This window comes from Perna viridis, chromosome 4, assembly GCF_037379345.1.
Source record: "Perna viridis isolate PV_CMFRI_1.1 ecotype Kerala chromosome 4, ASM3737934v1, whole genome shotgun sequence".
Classification (NCBI taxonomy): domain Eukaryota; kingdom Metazoa; phylum Mollusca; class Bivalvia; order Mytilida; family Mytilidae; genus Perna; species Perna viridis.
This window is the reverse complement of record NC_142448.1, coordinates 13,963,224-13,980,385: the sequence shown is the minus strand read 5'-3', so window position 1 is coordinate 13,980,385 and position 17,162 is coordinate 13,963,224. Positions and strand designations below refer to the sequence as shown.

The 17,162-nt window shown below is 33.4% G+C and overlaps 1 protein-coding gene across 5 annotated transcripts; it reads left to right on the top strand.

Moving 5' to 3' along the window:
• Window positions 1-5,110: 5,110 nt before the first annotated feature.
• LOC148618956 (phosphatidylinositol N-acetylglucosaminyltransferase subunit Q-like) lies at window positions 5,111-15,755 on the top strand. 5 transcript variants are annotated; one of them, XM_088578380.1, is made up of 10 exons: window positions 5,111-5,174; window positions 6,577-7,147; window positions 7,424-7,540; window positions 8,061-8,181; window positions 8,416-8,542; window positions 9,139-9,292; window positions 10,172-10,364; window positions 11,632-11,746; window positions 12,107-12,171; window positions 15,532-15,755. In XM_088578380.1, exons 2-10 carry the CDS (start codon window positions 6,579-6,581, stop codon window positions 15,676-15,678), a joined length of 1,608 nt encoding a protein of 535 aa, XP_088434506.1. In that variant the 5' UTR covers window positions 5,111-5,174; window positions 6,577-6,578; the 3' UTR covers window positions 15,679-15,755. The 5 variants fall into 5 exon arrangements, 4 of the variants coding, with proteins under 4 accessions (XP_088434506.1, XP_088434508.1, XP_088434510.1 ...); XM_088578382.1 differs by lacking the exon at window positions 5,111-5,174 and adding an exon at window positions 5,246-5,265; XM_088578384.1 differs by lacking the exon at window positions 5,111-5,174 and adding an exon at window positions 5,309-5,588.
• The last annotated feature ends 1,407 nt before the right edge of the window (window positions 15,756-17,162 follow it).

Here is a 17,162-nt window from a genome sequence, read left to right as displayed (position 1 = left end):
CTCATTGTGTTATAAGAAAGTTAAAAGTCTGTTTCGTGCTACGGGAAAGAAGAAAAGAAACAGAAAAAGAAAAGATTCACGTCAAATGTATAGATCGCCGATCAGGTCCGATTTACGGTTTCAGAGGAGCAGATTTTTGCAAAGTTATCAGATAATCTATACAACAGGTGACAAACGGCAACAGAAGCCACGTAAGATCATTACATTACCTCAGAATTGATTTAGTTCCAATGAATTCGACCGTAATTAACGTTTTTTTTTTTCATCCAGTAGATTCAAACTTTGGTTTGTACGGGCCTTCCTGACATTCTTCAGCGCACATTTTTTTTCGCTTTAATGATACATATATGTGGGCGAAAAGATACCTAAATGACAATAAATGGAATACGGTGTTGACCTTCCAAGCTCACGGACAACAAATCTCATCTTTTTGTATAGATCATTTGCAGATCTTTATTGTTTTCGAGCATGTGTATTGCTTTGCAACTTCTAAGATAATTGTAATGGTCAACATCTCGGGGATGGGGGGCACTTCCTATATATATAAAGTTTACATGACGAATTATAAGGGTAGTTCAGACATTTAACACAGCTGTTGATGGGAGAGTTGATAACATTAATCTGTTAATTGTCCAACTAGTATCAGATTAAAGACAGGTATCTGACTTCCTTAATGGGATTAGGTCTCTTTTTTCTGACAAAATATATGAAAAGGTCTATTTAAAGCAAAATCATGAATAAATGAATAGGGTAAAGTAACAGAATCCCAGCGACACCCCTGTCAAAGAAGTATTTAAGTGCTATCATACTGCTTTATTTTATTGTATTTGTTTCATAAACCTCTCTAAGGTAACAACCATTTTAAAGAGAGAGGGCGGACTGGGTTAGGGACAGATCTTTTTGCAAACAAAAAGATTTTTTTTTACATTTGGTGGGGGGGGGGGGTAATTTTCACTCATCCATTGGAAAAATTAAGATGATGTTTTTTTTATTTAAAATATTTTATTGATCTGTGCTGTCTATCGTAAAGTGGTCAAACATAAAAATAGTGATACTTATCTTCAATATCATATCCACGTGCACAGACAAGTGTAACCGGTACAGGTGATCGTTTAAATTGCTAACGTCATTACGAAGCTGACAGTGTATAATATTCAACTTACGGGGACCAACCTAATAGTGACGGGAGGGGGTCAAATTATTTATTTTTTAGCTTGTTCTTGAAAGAATACAGTGTCTTCATATTTTGTGTGCCCTGGTCCAAGTTGTTCCACAGCTCAAAGGCTTAGGAAAGACGATATGCTTATATGCCTGAGTATTACATCAAGGAATATTAAAGAACATCGGTTGCTGTTGAAATGCGTAATCGCCATGTAATGATGTAAAAGATCACACATCAACTTGTTGCTATTTCATCCAGCACAATTCTAATTCCATTAGACACAAGAACCAGAAAACATCACTCTCTCACCTTAGGACATATCTACACCACTAAGGACTTTTTCATTTTTCCCATACACTATCACTCAGTGGAACCTACTACCTATTGCAGTTGCCCCTTCTACTTCAGTAGATATCTTCAGAGAACAGCTTTCACATGCTGTCCTTTCATCCCTCATTTGATTATTCTTTATCTCCTGTACATAATTTTAACCACTACAATTCTTTGCACAGTTATTCCCATGTAAATAAGTTAAAATATTAATAGTTCATGTATATAGGCCACCAGTAAGTGATCACCTATTAACAGATGGTTTACCGGAAAATTAAAGAAGAATCAATATACAAAAGCTAACAATCAAATTTTTGAACGAATATTTGTGCATCAGGAAAAACTCATAGCTCATCAAATTACATAACACTTATATGTAAGAGTAATCAAACAAAAGGAACAAGATACTAGCGGAAATCAAACGAATGTAATCCAGGGACAAAGACCAGACATGGAAAACAGACAAACACAACAAAGAACATAAAATAACAAAAATAATACATACAAAGTAACAAAAGTAATTGAGCAACTCGGACGTACCACTAAAAATTGAGAGCATGGACTAGGTGCATCGGTAGGGTAAGCGTCCTCTGCTTTTCTAGAAACACCGAGTTACTCATAAAAAGTCAAGTCCAGGGTAGACGAAAGAGGAAAGGAAAATTATGACACGTTGAACAAATCAGTTTTCATGGTGCAGATGGATACGCCGTAACGATCCACGAGTTCATGATGACGACCGTAAAACTTCTGTAGTGATGACTTCAATCTTCGATAAGTCTGCGTAGTTACGGCCAGCTCTGGCATAACGTATGAGTTGTGATATGAAAACTCCATACACAGGACTGGTGCTGAAAGGATGTTGCCACAGATGAAAGGAAAGTTGACAATACTGAATAAAAAATCGTCGCGTTTGTCGTATAGTTTGGTCAATAGTTTTCCTTTACATCGCATCTCTAAGTTAGGTAAAGTTCTCTGGGGTAGATGCCATGTATCAAATCCCCGAAACTATGATTGTTTAACGATAATACGTAATCTATGTAGTGGAAACTGAGTTGAAAGGATCTAGCTAAACGATGTTCTTTCTTTCGGATCAGATCAGCTATAAAGTCAGCCACATAAGGGTGAAAGAACAGGTCAGCAAGTAGAGGAGCACAATTTGGTCTTATTGGAATGTCGACCGTTTGTTGAAAAACACTGGACAAATATAATGTGGATAAAAAATTCCAGTATTTCGAAAACATCTTCTTCGGTGGAAGATAATTTGGAATTATTTTTCATTGTCAGGGGATATTCCTGAAAAAAAAAAAAAAAAAAAAAAACCAGTTCAAATAAAATGCTGCATGGGATGCAACTTAATACAACCAAACAGAAAAATCTTGAACAGTTGAAGCACTTAAAGACACTACTGCATTTTTTTTTTTTAATTTTTCTTTTTTTTTCTTTTTTTTGTGAGTAACAACAATATATAATGTTTTTGTGTCGGATTTAACTGAATACGGTCATTAGAAGTACATGTATAAAGAGTTGAAAAACATAGGTTTTAATGCTATTATATTCCGATGATAATCTTGAATTGAGGATTTCCAGAAGATCTTCCGAATTTTTCAGTATCCATATTGAATTAATACCACTACTTTATCAATATCTATCCAGAGTTATCTTCAGTTGCTTGGACAAGGCCGATAATTCTGGATAGAGATTGCTACTTTAAAGATGTTTCTACGGTTGTATTGTATTGTTTACTTCAATGCTAAAACCATGCAGTTAATGTAAATAGGTTTATGCAAATAAATAGTCCATTGTCACACCACACATGAGTATGGTCGGTGGCGGAGTGATATCTTTACGTAAACTTTGCAAGGGGAATAACCCGCGGAATGTTATTTTGGTAGTTATGTGTAGAAAACCTGGTAACTCTGGTCGCCGACAATCAGGCTATAAATTGACTTCCTTGAAGTAAAACGAAATTTTGTACGCCACTTGAGCATAATTCAAACCCTTCCGGCAAACCTATAGGTACCTTGATAATATTAGTTTTTTTTTATGATTTTAAGATATACAGATAAATGTTATCAATACCATTCAGAATCGGTTTAAAATTAGATTTTAACATATAGTATTTAACCCTTCCGTGTTTTATACCTCCTCGATGAAAAGTAATTTCGGATACTTTGTTGGTATGGTCTAAAATGTGTAACCGGTACCCGTACCCACTTTTCCCGTACCCAAATATTACTTCGCCAATTTCTTCATTATTCCTTAATATTTTCAGCTGAAAGTTGGTACACATATACAAAATGACATGGTGGTTAGGCTTGAATTGATGATTTTTTAAATGTTTGTCGAAAAAAATATATATTTTATTCGAATTCCTGTGTTCAAAAGGTCTAAAATGTGTAACACTAAATTCCCGTATCCAAAATAAAAGTCCGGTATTTTTTGTTATCTGTACCAATTTTTGGCATATTTGACATTAAAAAGTCATAATATTATAAAATTTTCATTGACAATAAATTAAAATCGCATCAGAGTCTGCTTATCATATTCTGTTTTTCATTCAGGATAAGATCGTATCCATTCTTTGTTGGTATGGGGATTGACGCTAGGTACGGTACGGAATTCAAACTCAATCACTTCTTCTTTTAAAAGAATATCAAATCTTTCAAAACTTTATCTAAATTCATAAGGTGAAGTTTTAACCTCTTAATAATTTTAGAAAAATGTAAAATTCGGACAGGAAAGTGAGAAATAGTCAATAAATAGTTAGGTACGGTAACTTCCGACCTTCTGAAACAAGAAATATAAAAAAAATATATACATCATTTTCTTTATTAGAAATGAATCGAAGCAGACTTTTCCACACCTCATGCAATTTTCAGTTCTTAACATACCGTAAGAATGAATATTTTAGCAAAACAATATTTGTGTACGGGGAAAAGTTTGTACGGGTACGGGTGTGGGTTACACATTTTAGACACTATAGTCGGCGTCACATAAATAACATACTGTTAAAATTTGAATAAAAATATTTTCTACGACTTTATTGACACCTACCGTCGTTTAAATTGTCTTAAATGACTTGCTCATTCGTTTAGCCAAACGGCTTCTCCCTAAACATTGAATCGTTAAATTCCGGTCAGATTTTAATTCTGGGTGCCAATATTTACATTGTAAAAAGTCGGCCATGTTTACAGTGATCGGGTTGCTAGGAGATGTTGTTTACGTTTAAATGGTTTGTCCAAAAACCGAAGAACCCAGAATGCACTTCGGCGTTATTTCGGATATCTCGGATTTATTTTACGCGAACAACGTACAATACCGAGAAGTTGATCAAGCAGACGATTGTCACCGGAGTTCGACAGGAACTTACGAACTTCGTTTGTAAACAAATCGTCCCGTAAAAACCAACATGGCGGATATTAGTATGGGATTTTCCCGTAAGGATTTGTTACGCATGATTTAAGCTTATAAGCGACTTGTTTTTGAGAAGCTGTTTGGCTAAACGAATGAGCAAGTCATTTAAGACAATTTAAACAACGGTTGGTGTCAATAAAGTCGTAGAAAATATTTTTATTCAAATTTTAACAGTATGTTATTTATGTGACGCCGAGTATAACTACTTTGCCGGATACCAACACAATCGTAACTCCTTAGCTGCGAAACGTAGCTCTAACTATTTTGGGTATTTTTTAACGCTAGATCGCAAAATAAAAAAATAGATCAACACTAATATACTTAGAGTGGGATATTGTTTTTAAGCAGGCCTATAATTTGTATGAAGACATAAATATCTCGAATTACTATAAATAGTAGTCCGGATAATCATGACGTTCGCTGAGGCATTTCTTTTTATATGGGCCCATTTTTTCCGAATATGAATTATGATGGGAGGCGTACGACGTACATGTAGTAACGACACTACTCCAGCAGTGCTAGAGGTTGTCTGGCAAGCGTATTTCTGACTTGCCATTCGAACGGGGAAATGGAATTCCAACCTCTTACGTTGTGAAGTAGCCATGGTACTTCTGTGAAACTGAAAGTCATCTGGTGGTAGCTGTGGGAATCGAACCTGGGACCTCATTCTATAATGAGCTTTGTAACTAACTGAGCTAATGAGTTAACTCCCAGATTACGGCTGGCTATATACCTTACCAATTTCACTATCTTGTTTTTTTTTTGGGGGGAACAGATACCACTGGAGGCTTCTAGCAACACACAGGTTTTCCGCTGTAACTGCCAACAAATGGCCTACTCTGAGGATTTCATTACTCAACTCAGAACTCTTCTGTCACAACAATGAAACACCATGTGCAATTTGGTCGCCATAACCCCTAATGAATCCCAGATTAAAATTTCCAGCTACAGTGGAGTTGCTTGCAGAAAAGTCATCCAGTGGTAGCTGTGAGAATTGAACCTGGAACCTCTCATACTATAGTCAGCGCTCTGACTAAGCTAAAGAGTTAACTCCCTAGCACAGTTGATTAAGGCTGGCTATGTACCTCACAAATTTCACTAGACTGTTAAGTTAGAAAATAGCTTGCTAGACAAAATCTAGCATTTCTGGAGTACATTGTGTGTTTTCAATGTCCATGACTATATTCATGAGTGGACACCTAACATTTGTGTAATACTCTCAACACAGTCATGTATAAATGGTTTAACTTCTTTCTGTGGTAACCTCAATCAGGTGCAATCACAATTTTGATTTTTTTGTAAAGAAGAACTGGTCTGCATATGTGGAGCATAACTCATCAAGGTCGGGTTAAGAAATGTTTACTTGCATATTCACATCTGCAGTTGATTCAAGCTGCAGCATGTGAAGCATTTTATTACATCCAGACAGTTATTTAATGATGTAGTTAGTGTTGGACTTAGGTAATGTAGCATATAAGGTTAGGTACCATAATTACTTACTGTAAAACACTTATATAATCATTTAATCATTTCCATGGAAGTTAAGAATAGTCTATTCTTAGAAACATAAACATTTCCATATGTCAGTTGGTATTTTGTTTTGTTATTTTTTGTGGGTAGGTTTTGATCATTTTTCACACTGTATATTAATATACTTTGTTTTACAATAGGAATGATGGAAAACTCAGGTAGTGTAAGTAAGGAAGATTGTTGTTTGTGGACAGTTTATATCCCATATCAGATATTAGTCCAAGCTAGCAACAATGTATATGGAAAAATAAACAGGGGTGGCAAAAGAATCTATGTCCTTGGACTTCTGGCTCCAAAAGGAAGTGATAACAACTCGTATGAACTGATAGGTGAATGGTTTAGTGAGCCATCGATCAAATCAGTAACTCAGAAAAGTAACACTGATTTATGGTTGGCTATCAATAAATGTAATACAGGACAGATTGACTGTAAAATATGGACAGGGAGGCAAAGTTGGAATGTCAACTGCATTTTGTATGATCCTCATTTACTTTTAGAGTCCTACTTCTTACATTCATCTGTTGTATTAGAGGAAAATGACATTATGATGCCTTTAGTTGCACATTCACAAAGTATTTGTAGTAGTTTGAGAGATACAGAGTCTAAGACGCCTTGGATTCGTCAAATATGCAGCAGAATATATATTTCCAGTATACTTCTTAGTTGTATTACATTTATCTATTCAGTTCTCACAGTTACTATTGATAACAGGTATGAAATGTATAGGAATATCAATACATTGTAATCAGTCAGAGTTAAAAATCTATGAATATCTGAAGCATGAAGTACTGTTTTCAGTAGAATAACTTTTCAGCCAATTATTGTTTTTTTCTTTAGTGTAGCAAAAATCTCTCAATGATTTTCACATTTTTTTTAAAAATTGTTTAATATTTTCCTTCTTTCTCTATTGTTTTATATTCCTTTCTTTGTTTACAGTTTCTTCTGTTGATAATTAAAAATACAAATTTTGAAATGATCTTTTTCTAGGTATACACAAAGAGGATTATTAAAGAATATTGCTGAAATCCCATCAATAAATCAACATTTAATTAATAGAAAAAAATTGTTAAAAACAACTACTATGAACAAGTCTGAATTGTTTAGGTAAGTTAACTACGATTAGCATTAACCTTATGCCATATTTAAAAAAAAACTATGTAAGTTATGTTTCTAAATGACAATATCAGATTTATTCAGTAAAATGATCATTTTAAAAGTATTTTGTAAGAATTAAACCTACAACATCCCCAGAATCTCCTTTGCCAAATAAGCAACAGAAATGGCACAGTTGTAAATCAAATCTTAAAAAATGTTCGAAAACATATTTGAATTACTAATTTTAACAATGATTACTATTAATTGATTATTTCATGTTGTTTGTTTAACCAGTGACTGTTTTGAAGTGACCTATATGTTACACCTTGTCTTGACGTATCACTTGCCACATTGATGCATCATGATCAGCTGTTAAATGTAGGTCATTTAATTCAATGTGAGAAAAAGAATCGAACATCATCTAATGCAAGATTGGGAAATTTCGTACACCCTTGGGTAACGTATAATACAACTGTCCATATTACAAAACTATGGTTTGCTTTACACTTAAATATCTCAAACATTTCAGATCACAGAATATAGCCACTATGATCCTGTTGGATATGATGTTAGGTCTTCTTGTTATGGTCTTCCTGATGCAGAGTGGTTATATAGACTATTTTAGTTCTCAGTTTTTTGTATGGACTGAGGTAATCAATTAATATAATCATTAAATCAGGATTTTTTTATTTATAATTAATTAACTTAATAATTTAATAAAAAAATATATGATATCAAGTATTCAATTGTTTGTAGAATTTGTCATCATAAGAGGAAACCAATATGGAAAACAATAAATGCAAAGGCACTTTTATTTCAAGATAGTGTTTTTGAAATTTATTGTCCATATTTTGTCAAAGTTGACCTCAAGTATTCATTTCCAGAAAGTTGCTGATGAGTTAGACATTTTATTGAACTGGCTTATGGGAGCACCGGCAGGCCTTAAATTGAATAAGCCACTGACTGAGTTCTTAGGCCATTTCTTCATGTACCACATTTATTTATGGAAAGGTAACTTATTTGATGACAAATGTAAAATTAGTAGGACATGTTTTAATACTGTTAATAAATGAAGATAATTTCATCAGTTGAGTGTACTTGTTGGTCTTTTTTTAAGAAATGCACCATTTATAGTAAGGGTATTAGGAAAGTACTGTACTGTTTAATTTTGCAAAGAATAAAAGTACTGTACTGTTTAATTTTGCAAAGAATGTTTTTCAAACAAGCCATTTTCAGCATTTATTACAAGTATTCAAGATTTTAATGGGACATTTATTAACATGCAAAGTAAAGTCATATAACTTAAATGGGCTATTTCAAGCTTCAATGGCCCATGGCCCCTGCCTTTCCCAATTACTGATTTTGTTATTATTGTCATATGGTCGAAGGTATTTTTTATTGCAGTTCCGTTTGATAATGAACTGACCTGTTCTATTTCTCTGGTGTTTGGCCCCAACATTTCTGGGAAATTCAGGGCAGTAATTTATGTAAAAAATTTCCATATGTCCATACTCAGTTCTATGTTGCCTTGTTGTCTTTAACTACTTGTCATTTGTATGAATAAACTGATATGCATATTCCTTCATGTATTTATTTCTTTATTTCAGGTTACCTACACATTTTGAAGCCAGTTTTTAGTACAGTATTATGGTGCTCCTCATGTATAGGTGTTCTTGGGGTATCGGCACAGATCTCAGTCTTGCAGGATATTGTTTCTATAACGACACTACATATCTACTGTTACTACGTATATGCTGCAAGGTGGTATTATGGCAGATATAATTTTTTTTCACTTTTTATAACAAAAATCTGATTTTTTATTGGATGAAATTTTTGTCATTTATATCTAAATACCATTTGTTTCAAGTATTATCATGCATGTAGTCGTTTGTAAAGAACTTCTTGAAGTTGTAAGCTAACATTATACATTTTATGTATCTTTATTTACTTTATACTAAAATGTCCATCTTCTCTCTGGTGTAGAAAAAAAGTTACATGAAAGTCTTAGAAGACTAAAAAAATAGTGTAGCATAGAACATAATAGTTTTGAAAAATGTTTGATAAGATTGGGTATAGATACAGTCCATGCAAGACCCCAAAAGGATCCGACTACATGTACAGTCTATGCAAGCCCCAAAAAAGATCTGACTAAATGTACCTCCTTGTCTAGGAATCCTCCACAAAGTGATGTCTAGATGCATCTGATGGACGTAAACTTTACCTTTTAAATAGACCTCAAAAACTTCTTCAGCATCTTTAGCAATTTTTATGGTTGTAAAAATAATGTATACGATGTCTTTTTTGCTAGAATGAATGTGGTGTGCATTCACTGGAAATCCTTTTTTTTAAATTTTAACTAGACAAACATAAGCAATCATAAAAACAATTAAATGGGTTTTCATACATTTGTCTTTTTACAGATGTGGTATAAAAATGTCCGTCAGTCTGTCCATATTTCATATGTTGCTTAAAAATGCTTTGATGGATTTTAAATGCAATTAAAGTCTTCATGAAAGTGAACTCCTCTTGATTTATATTGCTTTATGATTTGTCATTTCAGAGTTAAGTAACTTTCAAAAGAAATGGCAGATTTGTTTTCTGCTTTAGCTTGACTTCCATAGTTAAATTTTCTGATTACAGATTATACAGATTACAAGTCTATGTATTGTCATCATTGTGGAGGTTGTTCAGAGGAAAGAAATGGAATGTATTACGTCATCGTGTAGATTCTGCCTCATTTGATGTTGATCAGCTGTTTGTTGGAACCCTATTGTTTACTATATTCTTATTTCTGTTGCCAACAACAGCATTATATTACACAGTATTTACTATGGTAGGAGTCCCAAAATTTAACAAAAATCCCTTTGAAGTGCCTGTTGTGTCTTTTCTGGGCTTGTTGGGGGGAAAAACCCTAAACCAACAATAGAATACTGAAATGAAACATTTTAAACCACAGAGAATAGAACTTTCTTGATAAATGTCAACCCCTTATGAAATAGCAGTGTTATTTAACAAAAATCATATTTTATAGTTTGGTCTATTGGAGATTGTTTGTTAAACAATTATTAAAATTATACTGTTATTAGCAATTAACTGCTTTTTAGCTCAGCTGGCCAAAGGCCATGTGAGCTGTTGCCATGACTTGGCGTCCATAGTCAGCTTTAACAATTTTTCAAAACTCTTCTCCTCTGACACTACTGGATATATTGGAACCAAACCTTGTATGAATATTTCTTAGGGTATTCTGCATAGAACTGTTGTGGGAATTTTTGATACGTCAAAAAACATGGCCACCATTACTAAAAATGGAACATAGGGGTCAGACAGTAGTTTTTCAGATATATATATCTCCTAATCGTTAGGTTTAGCCAAATTCTGACAAAAGAAAAGTGTCCAGCATGATGAGATCTATCTGGTCGAATTTTCATTTCAATCTGGTAAGATTGCTCTTTTTCAATGTTTTTTTGCTATTTTTAATGTTATTTCTTTCAAAAATCTTCTCCCTTGATTTGTGCATTTTTCAGCAAAACTTTGTCCAATGTGTTGTCTGCAACTTCTCCTCAACAGTTTGCAGATTGTTAGATATTGGGATGTGCATATTGTCTGAAATTTATGTTTGAACAAAATTGTAGAAGTAATGACCATTGAAACTTGCACATTTATTAACAAGACTTGATCTGATGCATTGTCCACAACTCCTCCTTAAGGACTAGCAGGATTGTTATGAAACTTAATTAAGTGTTAGATTACCATATGGAGATGTGCATATTATATTCTGTAGTTATGTTGTCAACAAAAATTGTACTGATTTATGTTTGGAATTTGGTGTTTTAGAAATGGCAGCAAATTACGTGTCAAAAGTGTGTAGTCTATCCAACATCAAAATTGTGGCCAATATGAATCATATGTCCACATTGGTCCCCAAATGTACAAGGTTCAAAAGGCTGCAGGTAATAGTAGTCCTGTTAGTTGTTATTGTAATAGTGCTAATAAAATTTGTTTGTTTGGTACATAAATTCACAAAATAAGCTTTGTGTTATTATTTTTCCAAGTTGTTAAAAAATCATTCTATTATTTCAAAGAAACATTTTATTTTGCAGTTACGAATGGTTGTATTAATATTTCAAGGATGTTTCTCCACACTTGTTTACATTATGAACCATGTGCCTTTATACTCCATCCTTTTGTGGATAATTGGATCTTCTAAGGTTTATGGTAAGTTGAAACTATAATTCACTAATAAACTGTATTATACTGCTGTAAGGAGATAAGTCAAACTTTGTCAAACTTGCTTGAAACACATGTTAATTTTGACAATTTTCAGTTAGAGTTGTTATAAATACTTATGAAATTTAAGATAATTGTTTGAAGTAAGTCAATTTATTATATGGCTTTTTTCATAAATCAACAAGAACAGCGGGCATGGGTTCTTGTCTTGTGTTCTAATTTGCTTCTACAACTGATAACCTTTTTTCTTCATCAAAGAAGTATGTTGACAGACTGCATAGACTGAAATCAAATGCAATATCGTGTCATAGGTACATTTTTCTCTAATCTCTACAACTTTACTTTCAGGTGAAATATCTCTGGACCTTGTAAAGCCTGATGTATCTAGCAAGTGTTTAGTTTATTCTTTACAGGTGTGTATTGTACAAAAAATGCTGTGATGTTTCTGAAAAGATGAACTGTCTGTTATAGTTAGTTCAGTGATCAGTTTTCTTATTAGGTTTTTGCTCGTAGAAAAAGTGCAATATAACACATGGAACAATTATTTTTCTTGAGATGGACAAATCAGATCCGTCAACAGTCTCATAGTAGCCGCCATAATCTGGCTCTAAAACCTTGCCATTAAAATTTTTTTTGCAATACAGAAAGTCTAGATACAAAATTTAAATGGAAAATCTACAAGAAGATTATTAGTCATATGGTTTGAAATGATTATATTGATTTCTATGAATAGGTCAAGAAATGATATAAAAGACTATTAATAAAGTTATAAGTAATTGGCAAGATTTATATTTTGATCGAAGGTTGAATCTTCCAGTATTATTAGGAATTGTTAGTTTTCAACCTGTTCATTTGCTTCATTGTTTAATTTTGGCATTCAGCATTTTCAGACCTGTTTCCAAACTTCATAGAGACACTGAAACTATCTTTACTTGTTGATCCTTGACCTATTTACACTGAATTAACTATACTAAGTAATATACTAGAAAAGAAGTCATCTCATCCATATTTAGTAATTTTATAAAGAGTACTCAAAACGTTTCCCAGTCAGCTGAGAAATGGTTACACTACCTGAGTGAAGTGTAGTATACAACAATATCAGGTCTAGATCTGTGGAAGAGAATATTTGTTAGATGAGTGAAACAATTCAACATATTTACCAGTTTACTGCAATTTCATGCATTTCTAAACAGAAAATATATTAATGACAAACTCACAATCACATATAGGACTTTTTTAAATAGATCAATTTTAAAGAATGAAATGTAACTCTGTATACCATTATATAAATCTAAAGTACAGAACGCCCCTTTGCTTGCTTATTGTCTTCGTCTAATTATTTTCTTGTCATACTATATTTCAAGCTTGTTATGTGAAATTTGTATTTTGCAAATCTATCATTTTTATATGATCACAAAAAATTTGCAGTTTTGTATGGTATGGAGCTGTAGTGGTGGTTGTTGTCATTGTCCGTAAACACTTGGCTTTCGTGCGGTAACTTAAATTATGGTGAACCAAATGTTACTAAATTTTGGTATGATTTTACTAACTACTAAAGGAAGATTCATATTAAATTTGGAATCTGTTGCCCCAACAGTTTTAGAATAAGAGCCAAAAAGGGTGAAAATAGGTGTTATATTGAAATCCATGTAGAATGTTGAAATTAGTGTCCGTTGTCATTGACGTCCGTCATCTTTAACAATTTTTTAAAACTCTTCTCCTCTGACACTACTTGATCAATTGGCACCAAATTTGGTATGATTGTTCTTTTGGATATTTTTCATAGAACTGGTGTAGGGATTTTTGATCCATAGAAAACCATGGCAACTTTTACTAAAAATAGAACAAAAGCATTAGTCAGATGTTTTTCTCATGTCTCCAAAACCATTAGTCTTTTTAATGCTGAAATGATCCTTAGCCAGCACTGCACAGAATTGTTGAACTGCCTTATTTTGGTCTTGTAATCTGATGCTTTTTAACATTTATCACTTTAAAAAATTGTCAAGCATCTGTAAATCTATATATTTAGAAATAGCTCAAGCCAAGGCCTTCAGAATGCAGTGCAGTGAAAATTTCCTGAAAAAAAATATATACCCACAGCAAATAGGATTACCATAGAAACCATGCAAAAATATGCTAAAACTTGCAAAAAAGTTAATGAAATGGGGTTTAAAAAATGTTAAATTTCCTGCAAAATACCTTAAATTTTTATTTCATGCTTGAAACTTAAAACTTCTTCCTTGGAAACCCTCTTCTTCATATGGGCATCACCGGTTAGATTTTTCGCTATTTCACTTTGTAATCCACTCAAATTTAGAATGGTAAAAAATTGACTTATATACTTTAACTTTCACAATGAAGTCAAATTGTCATTGAAAAAAGCCCCATCAACATTGAAAATATATAAGAAACATTGCAAAATACATTTAAACGTCCCATTTTTCAGAAAATGTTTTCTCTACAACAGAATCTTCATTTTTAATCACTATAGCAACCACCAGTTTCCATTTATGTCATGCCAAAGGTGCGAAACTAAACTAAAATGTGGAGTGCTGGCCTGCAAAAGTTTCTAGGGATCAAAGTTGTCAGATGATTCCTTGTAAGAGTTATTGCCCTTGAAAGGTGAAAAATAACGATTTTTACAGTTTTCCGTCAATATATTCAAAAACTATGATAGGTAGTATGAAACTTTTAATTGCCGAAATGATCCATATAATAAGGCCTACAAAGTTTTCGGACGACCCCTTGTTCGAGCTATTGTCCTTGAAGGACAAAATGACATTTTTTGCAGTTTTTAGCCAATATCTTGAAAACTATAAAAGATAGGGTGCAACTTTCAGTTGATGAAATGATTCTTATGATAAGTGCTTTCAAAGTCTTTGAGTCAAAATTGTCAGACAACTTCCTGTTAGAGTTATTTCCCTTGAAAGGCAAAAAATGAACCAGGTGAGCGATTTAGGCTCCTGGGAGCCTCTTGTTTATTTTTGGTCTGTTTTTGAGAATATTTTATTGAAGTTCAAATTTTATGCAATATAGTGTCCAAACAAATTGTTGTGTCCATGATGAATTGCAAGTCCATATACTTAAGTGTGTCAAAAACTAATATTGTGTCCACACTTGTCCCAACTGTTCAGGTTTCACGCTGTGCAAATCCGCGAAGCTTTTTTATTAGAAATGGCATTACAAATTCCGCATATGTTATATTGTATTGCACGAAATACAAGATCCAGAATGTATTAATTTGCCCCGTCCATGCTGTTTTTAAACTAAAAAATAATTGGATTAACAAAGAATGAGAACACGCTGTTGAAAGCACTCTGAGTCAGTCTAACAAAAGCACTGCATATTATGATATATAATGTTTACAAACTGGAAAGGAAATTATTACCTTTGAGATGGGTGCCCAACACCAACACTTTTCTACCCCAGATCAAGGAACAGTTGGAGACTACAGGTCCTGGTATAATGGATACTTAGTGTATATTATTAGTCCACTACTGGCTCAAGGGGACTCAATCTTTGCAACATTTTTCATACTCTTATCTAACCGTCCGCAAATATTGAAAGTAGTTATAGTAATTTAGTGTTCAAGTTTACATTTTGATTCTCTCGGATTTGAGTTATTCCGGACCGGGACTTTGTAAAATTTATCAAATAACAACTTTACCGACTTATTTTGGTTATCTTGATTAACTTGCTGTACATATCATTTATGGAATGTACTTATTTGTATGAAATGTCTTCATTCTAATTTCAGTGCTCTTTCTTTTCAGATGCATAAAGTCAGTTTTGGTGACTTGTTGAAACTTTCTGCAAGTAACATTGACAGTCATTCACAATCGAAGTTGTCATGGAAACATTTTTTATTGAATCTTCTGAAAGGACATTTAGTTTATCCCTGGATAGATCTTAACAAGTAATCAAATTCTTTTTGTAGTGATTCAGTCTATATTTTATAATGATTTTAAATTGGAATAAAAATCTTCACCTGCCTTAACGGACAAAAAAATGGTATTTTTAATTAACACTGTAGGTATCATGTACCTTTTATAATTGTTGATACATTACTTTTCATTAAGAATTGTCAACTTTCCTTTCATCTGTGGCAACATCCCTTTAGCACCTTTGTATGAGTTATCATATCACAACTCATACGTTATGCCATTGAGCTTGCGTAACTACGCAGACTTTTTGTATCGCGCTAGACTTCTTACAGATAGGCTTCTGGAACAGGGTTATGTTGCTACAAGATTGAAGTGATCACTACAAAAGTTTTATGGTCGTCATCATGAACTCGTGGATCGTTATGGTGTATCCGTCAGCATCTTGAAAACTGATTTGTTCAATGTATCATAGTTTTCCTTTCCTCTTTCGTCTACCTCGGATTTGACTTTTTATGAGTAACTCGGCGGGTGTTTCTAGAAAAGCTGAGAACGCTTACCCTACCGGTGCACCTGGTCCATGCTCCCAGTTTTTAGTGGGGTCCGAGTTGTTCATTTGTTTTTGTTACTTTGTATGTATTTTTTTTACTTAATGTTTTTTTGTTGTTTTCGTCTGTTTTCCATACCTGGTCTTTGTCCCTGGATTACATTCATTTGATACTGCTAGAATCTTGGTTCCATTGATTACTCTTTTAACCATATGAGTAATAATACAATCTGAAAAGCTGAAAGACAAACAACAATCTCATGGAACCGGGACAGAATCCAAGAGCAAGATAGAGAATTTGAAAGAAATTATGGGAAACTTGAAAGGAATGAAAATCATGGGAAACGAAATGGAATTATGGAGGAGCTGCACCAATAGAGTAAAATATCTGCTTACACATAGCTGAGGGGTTCATGTTATGTACCGATATTGTGCAATGATAGGCTAGCACAACCTCATAGAGTTTCATTCAGTTGTCATAATTGATGTATTTAGAACACATTTCTGCATGTTTGCGAAAATAAAAGTACAGCCTTAGCTCATGCAAGATCAAGAAGTAACAATAAATGTCGGGAGCAGTGAAATACCATGAAAACTGAGTTTTAACTTATGAAAATACAGACACCAAAAACGTAAGATAACATTCAAAGTTCTGTGTTAAGTGAGTGTTTGGTTTTAATCCTTTTTAAAAGAAACTTCCAAAAAAAAAAAGTTTCTAAAAATCCACACCCAAAATTTCCGTTAAAAATTACTCGAATTCGGAGATTACCAATAAGGTTGATTTCCAGGTGAACCGAGTGTAATCTATATATGAAGCGGCGTGGATCCAAGGACGGGCGTGCCGGACGTACGCACGCCTTTGAATTGAAAAAAAGAAACATTTTTTTGCATAAAATCTTGATTTTCAGGAATTTTACTCACAAAATTTTCTTTTATTCTATTTACGCCCCAACCTGAGATCCTGTATCCGCCCCTG

Coding starts and splice junctions, on each gene's coding strand:
- LOC148618956 (XM_088578380.1), top strand. CDS start 6,579: ATGATGGAAAACTCAGGTAGTGTAAGTAAGGAAGATTGTTGTTTGTGG. Junction 7,148..7,423: donor ACAGTTACTATTGATAACAG/GTATGAAATGTA, acceptor ATCTTTTTCTAG/GTATACACAAAGAGGATTAT. Junction 12,172..15,531: donor GTTTAGTTTATTCTTTACAG/GTGTGTATTGTA, acceptor CTTTCTTTTCAG/ATGCATAAAGTCAGTTTTGG.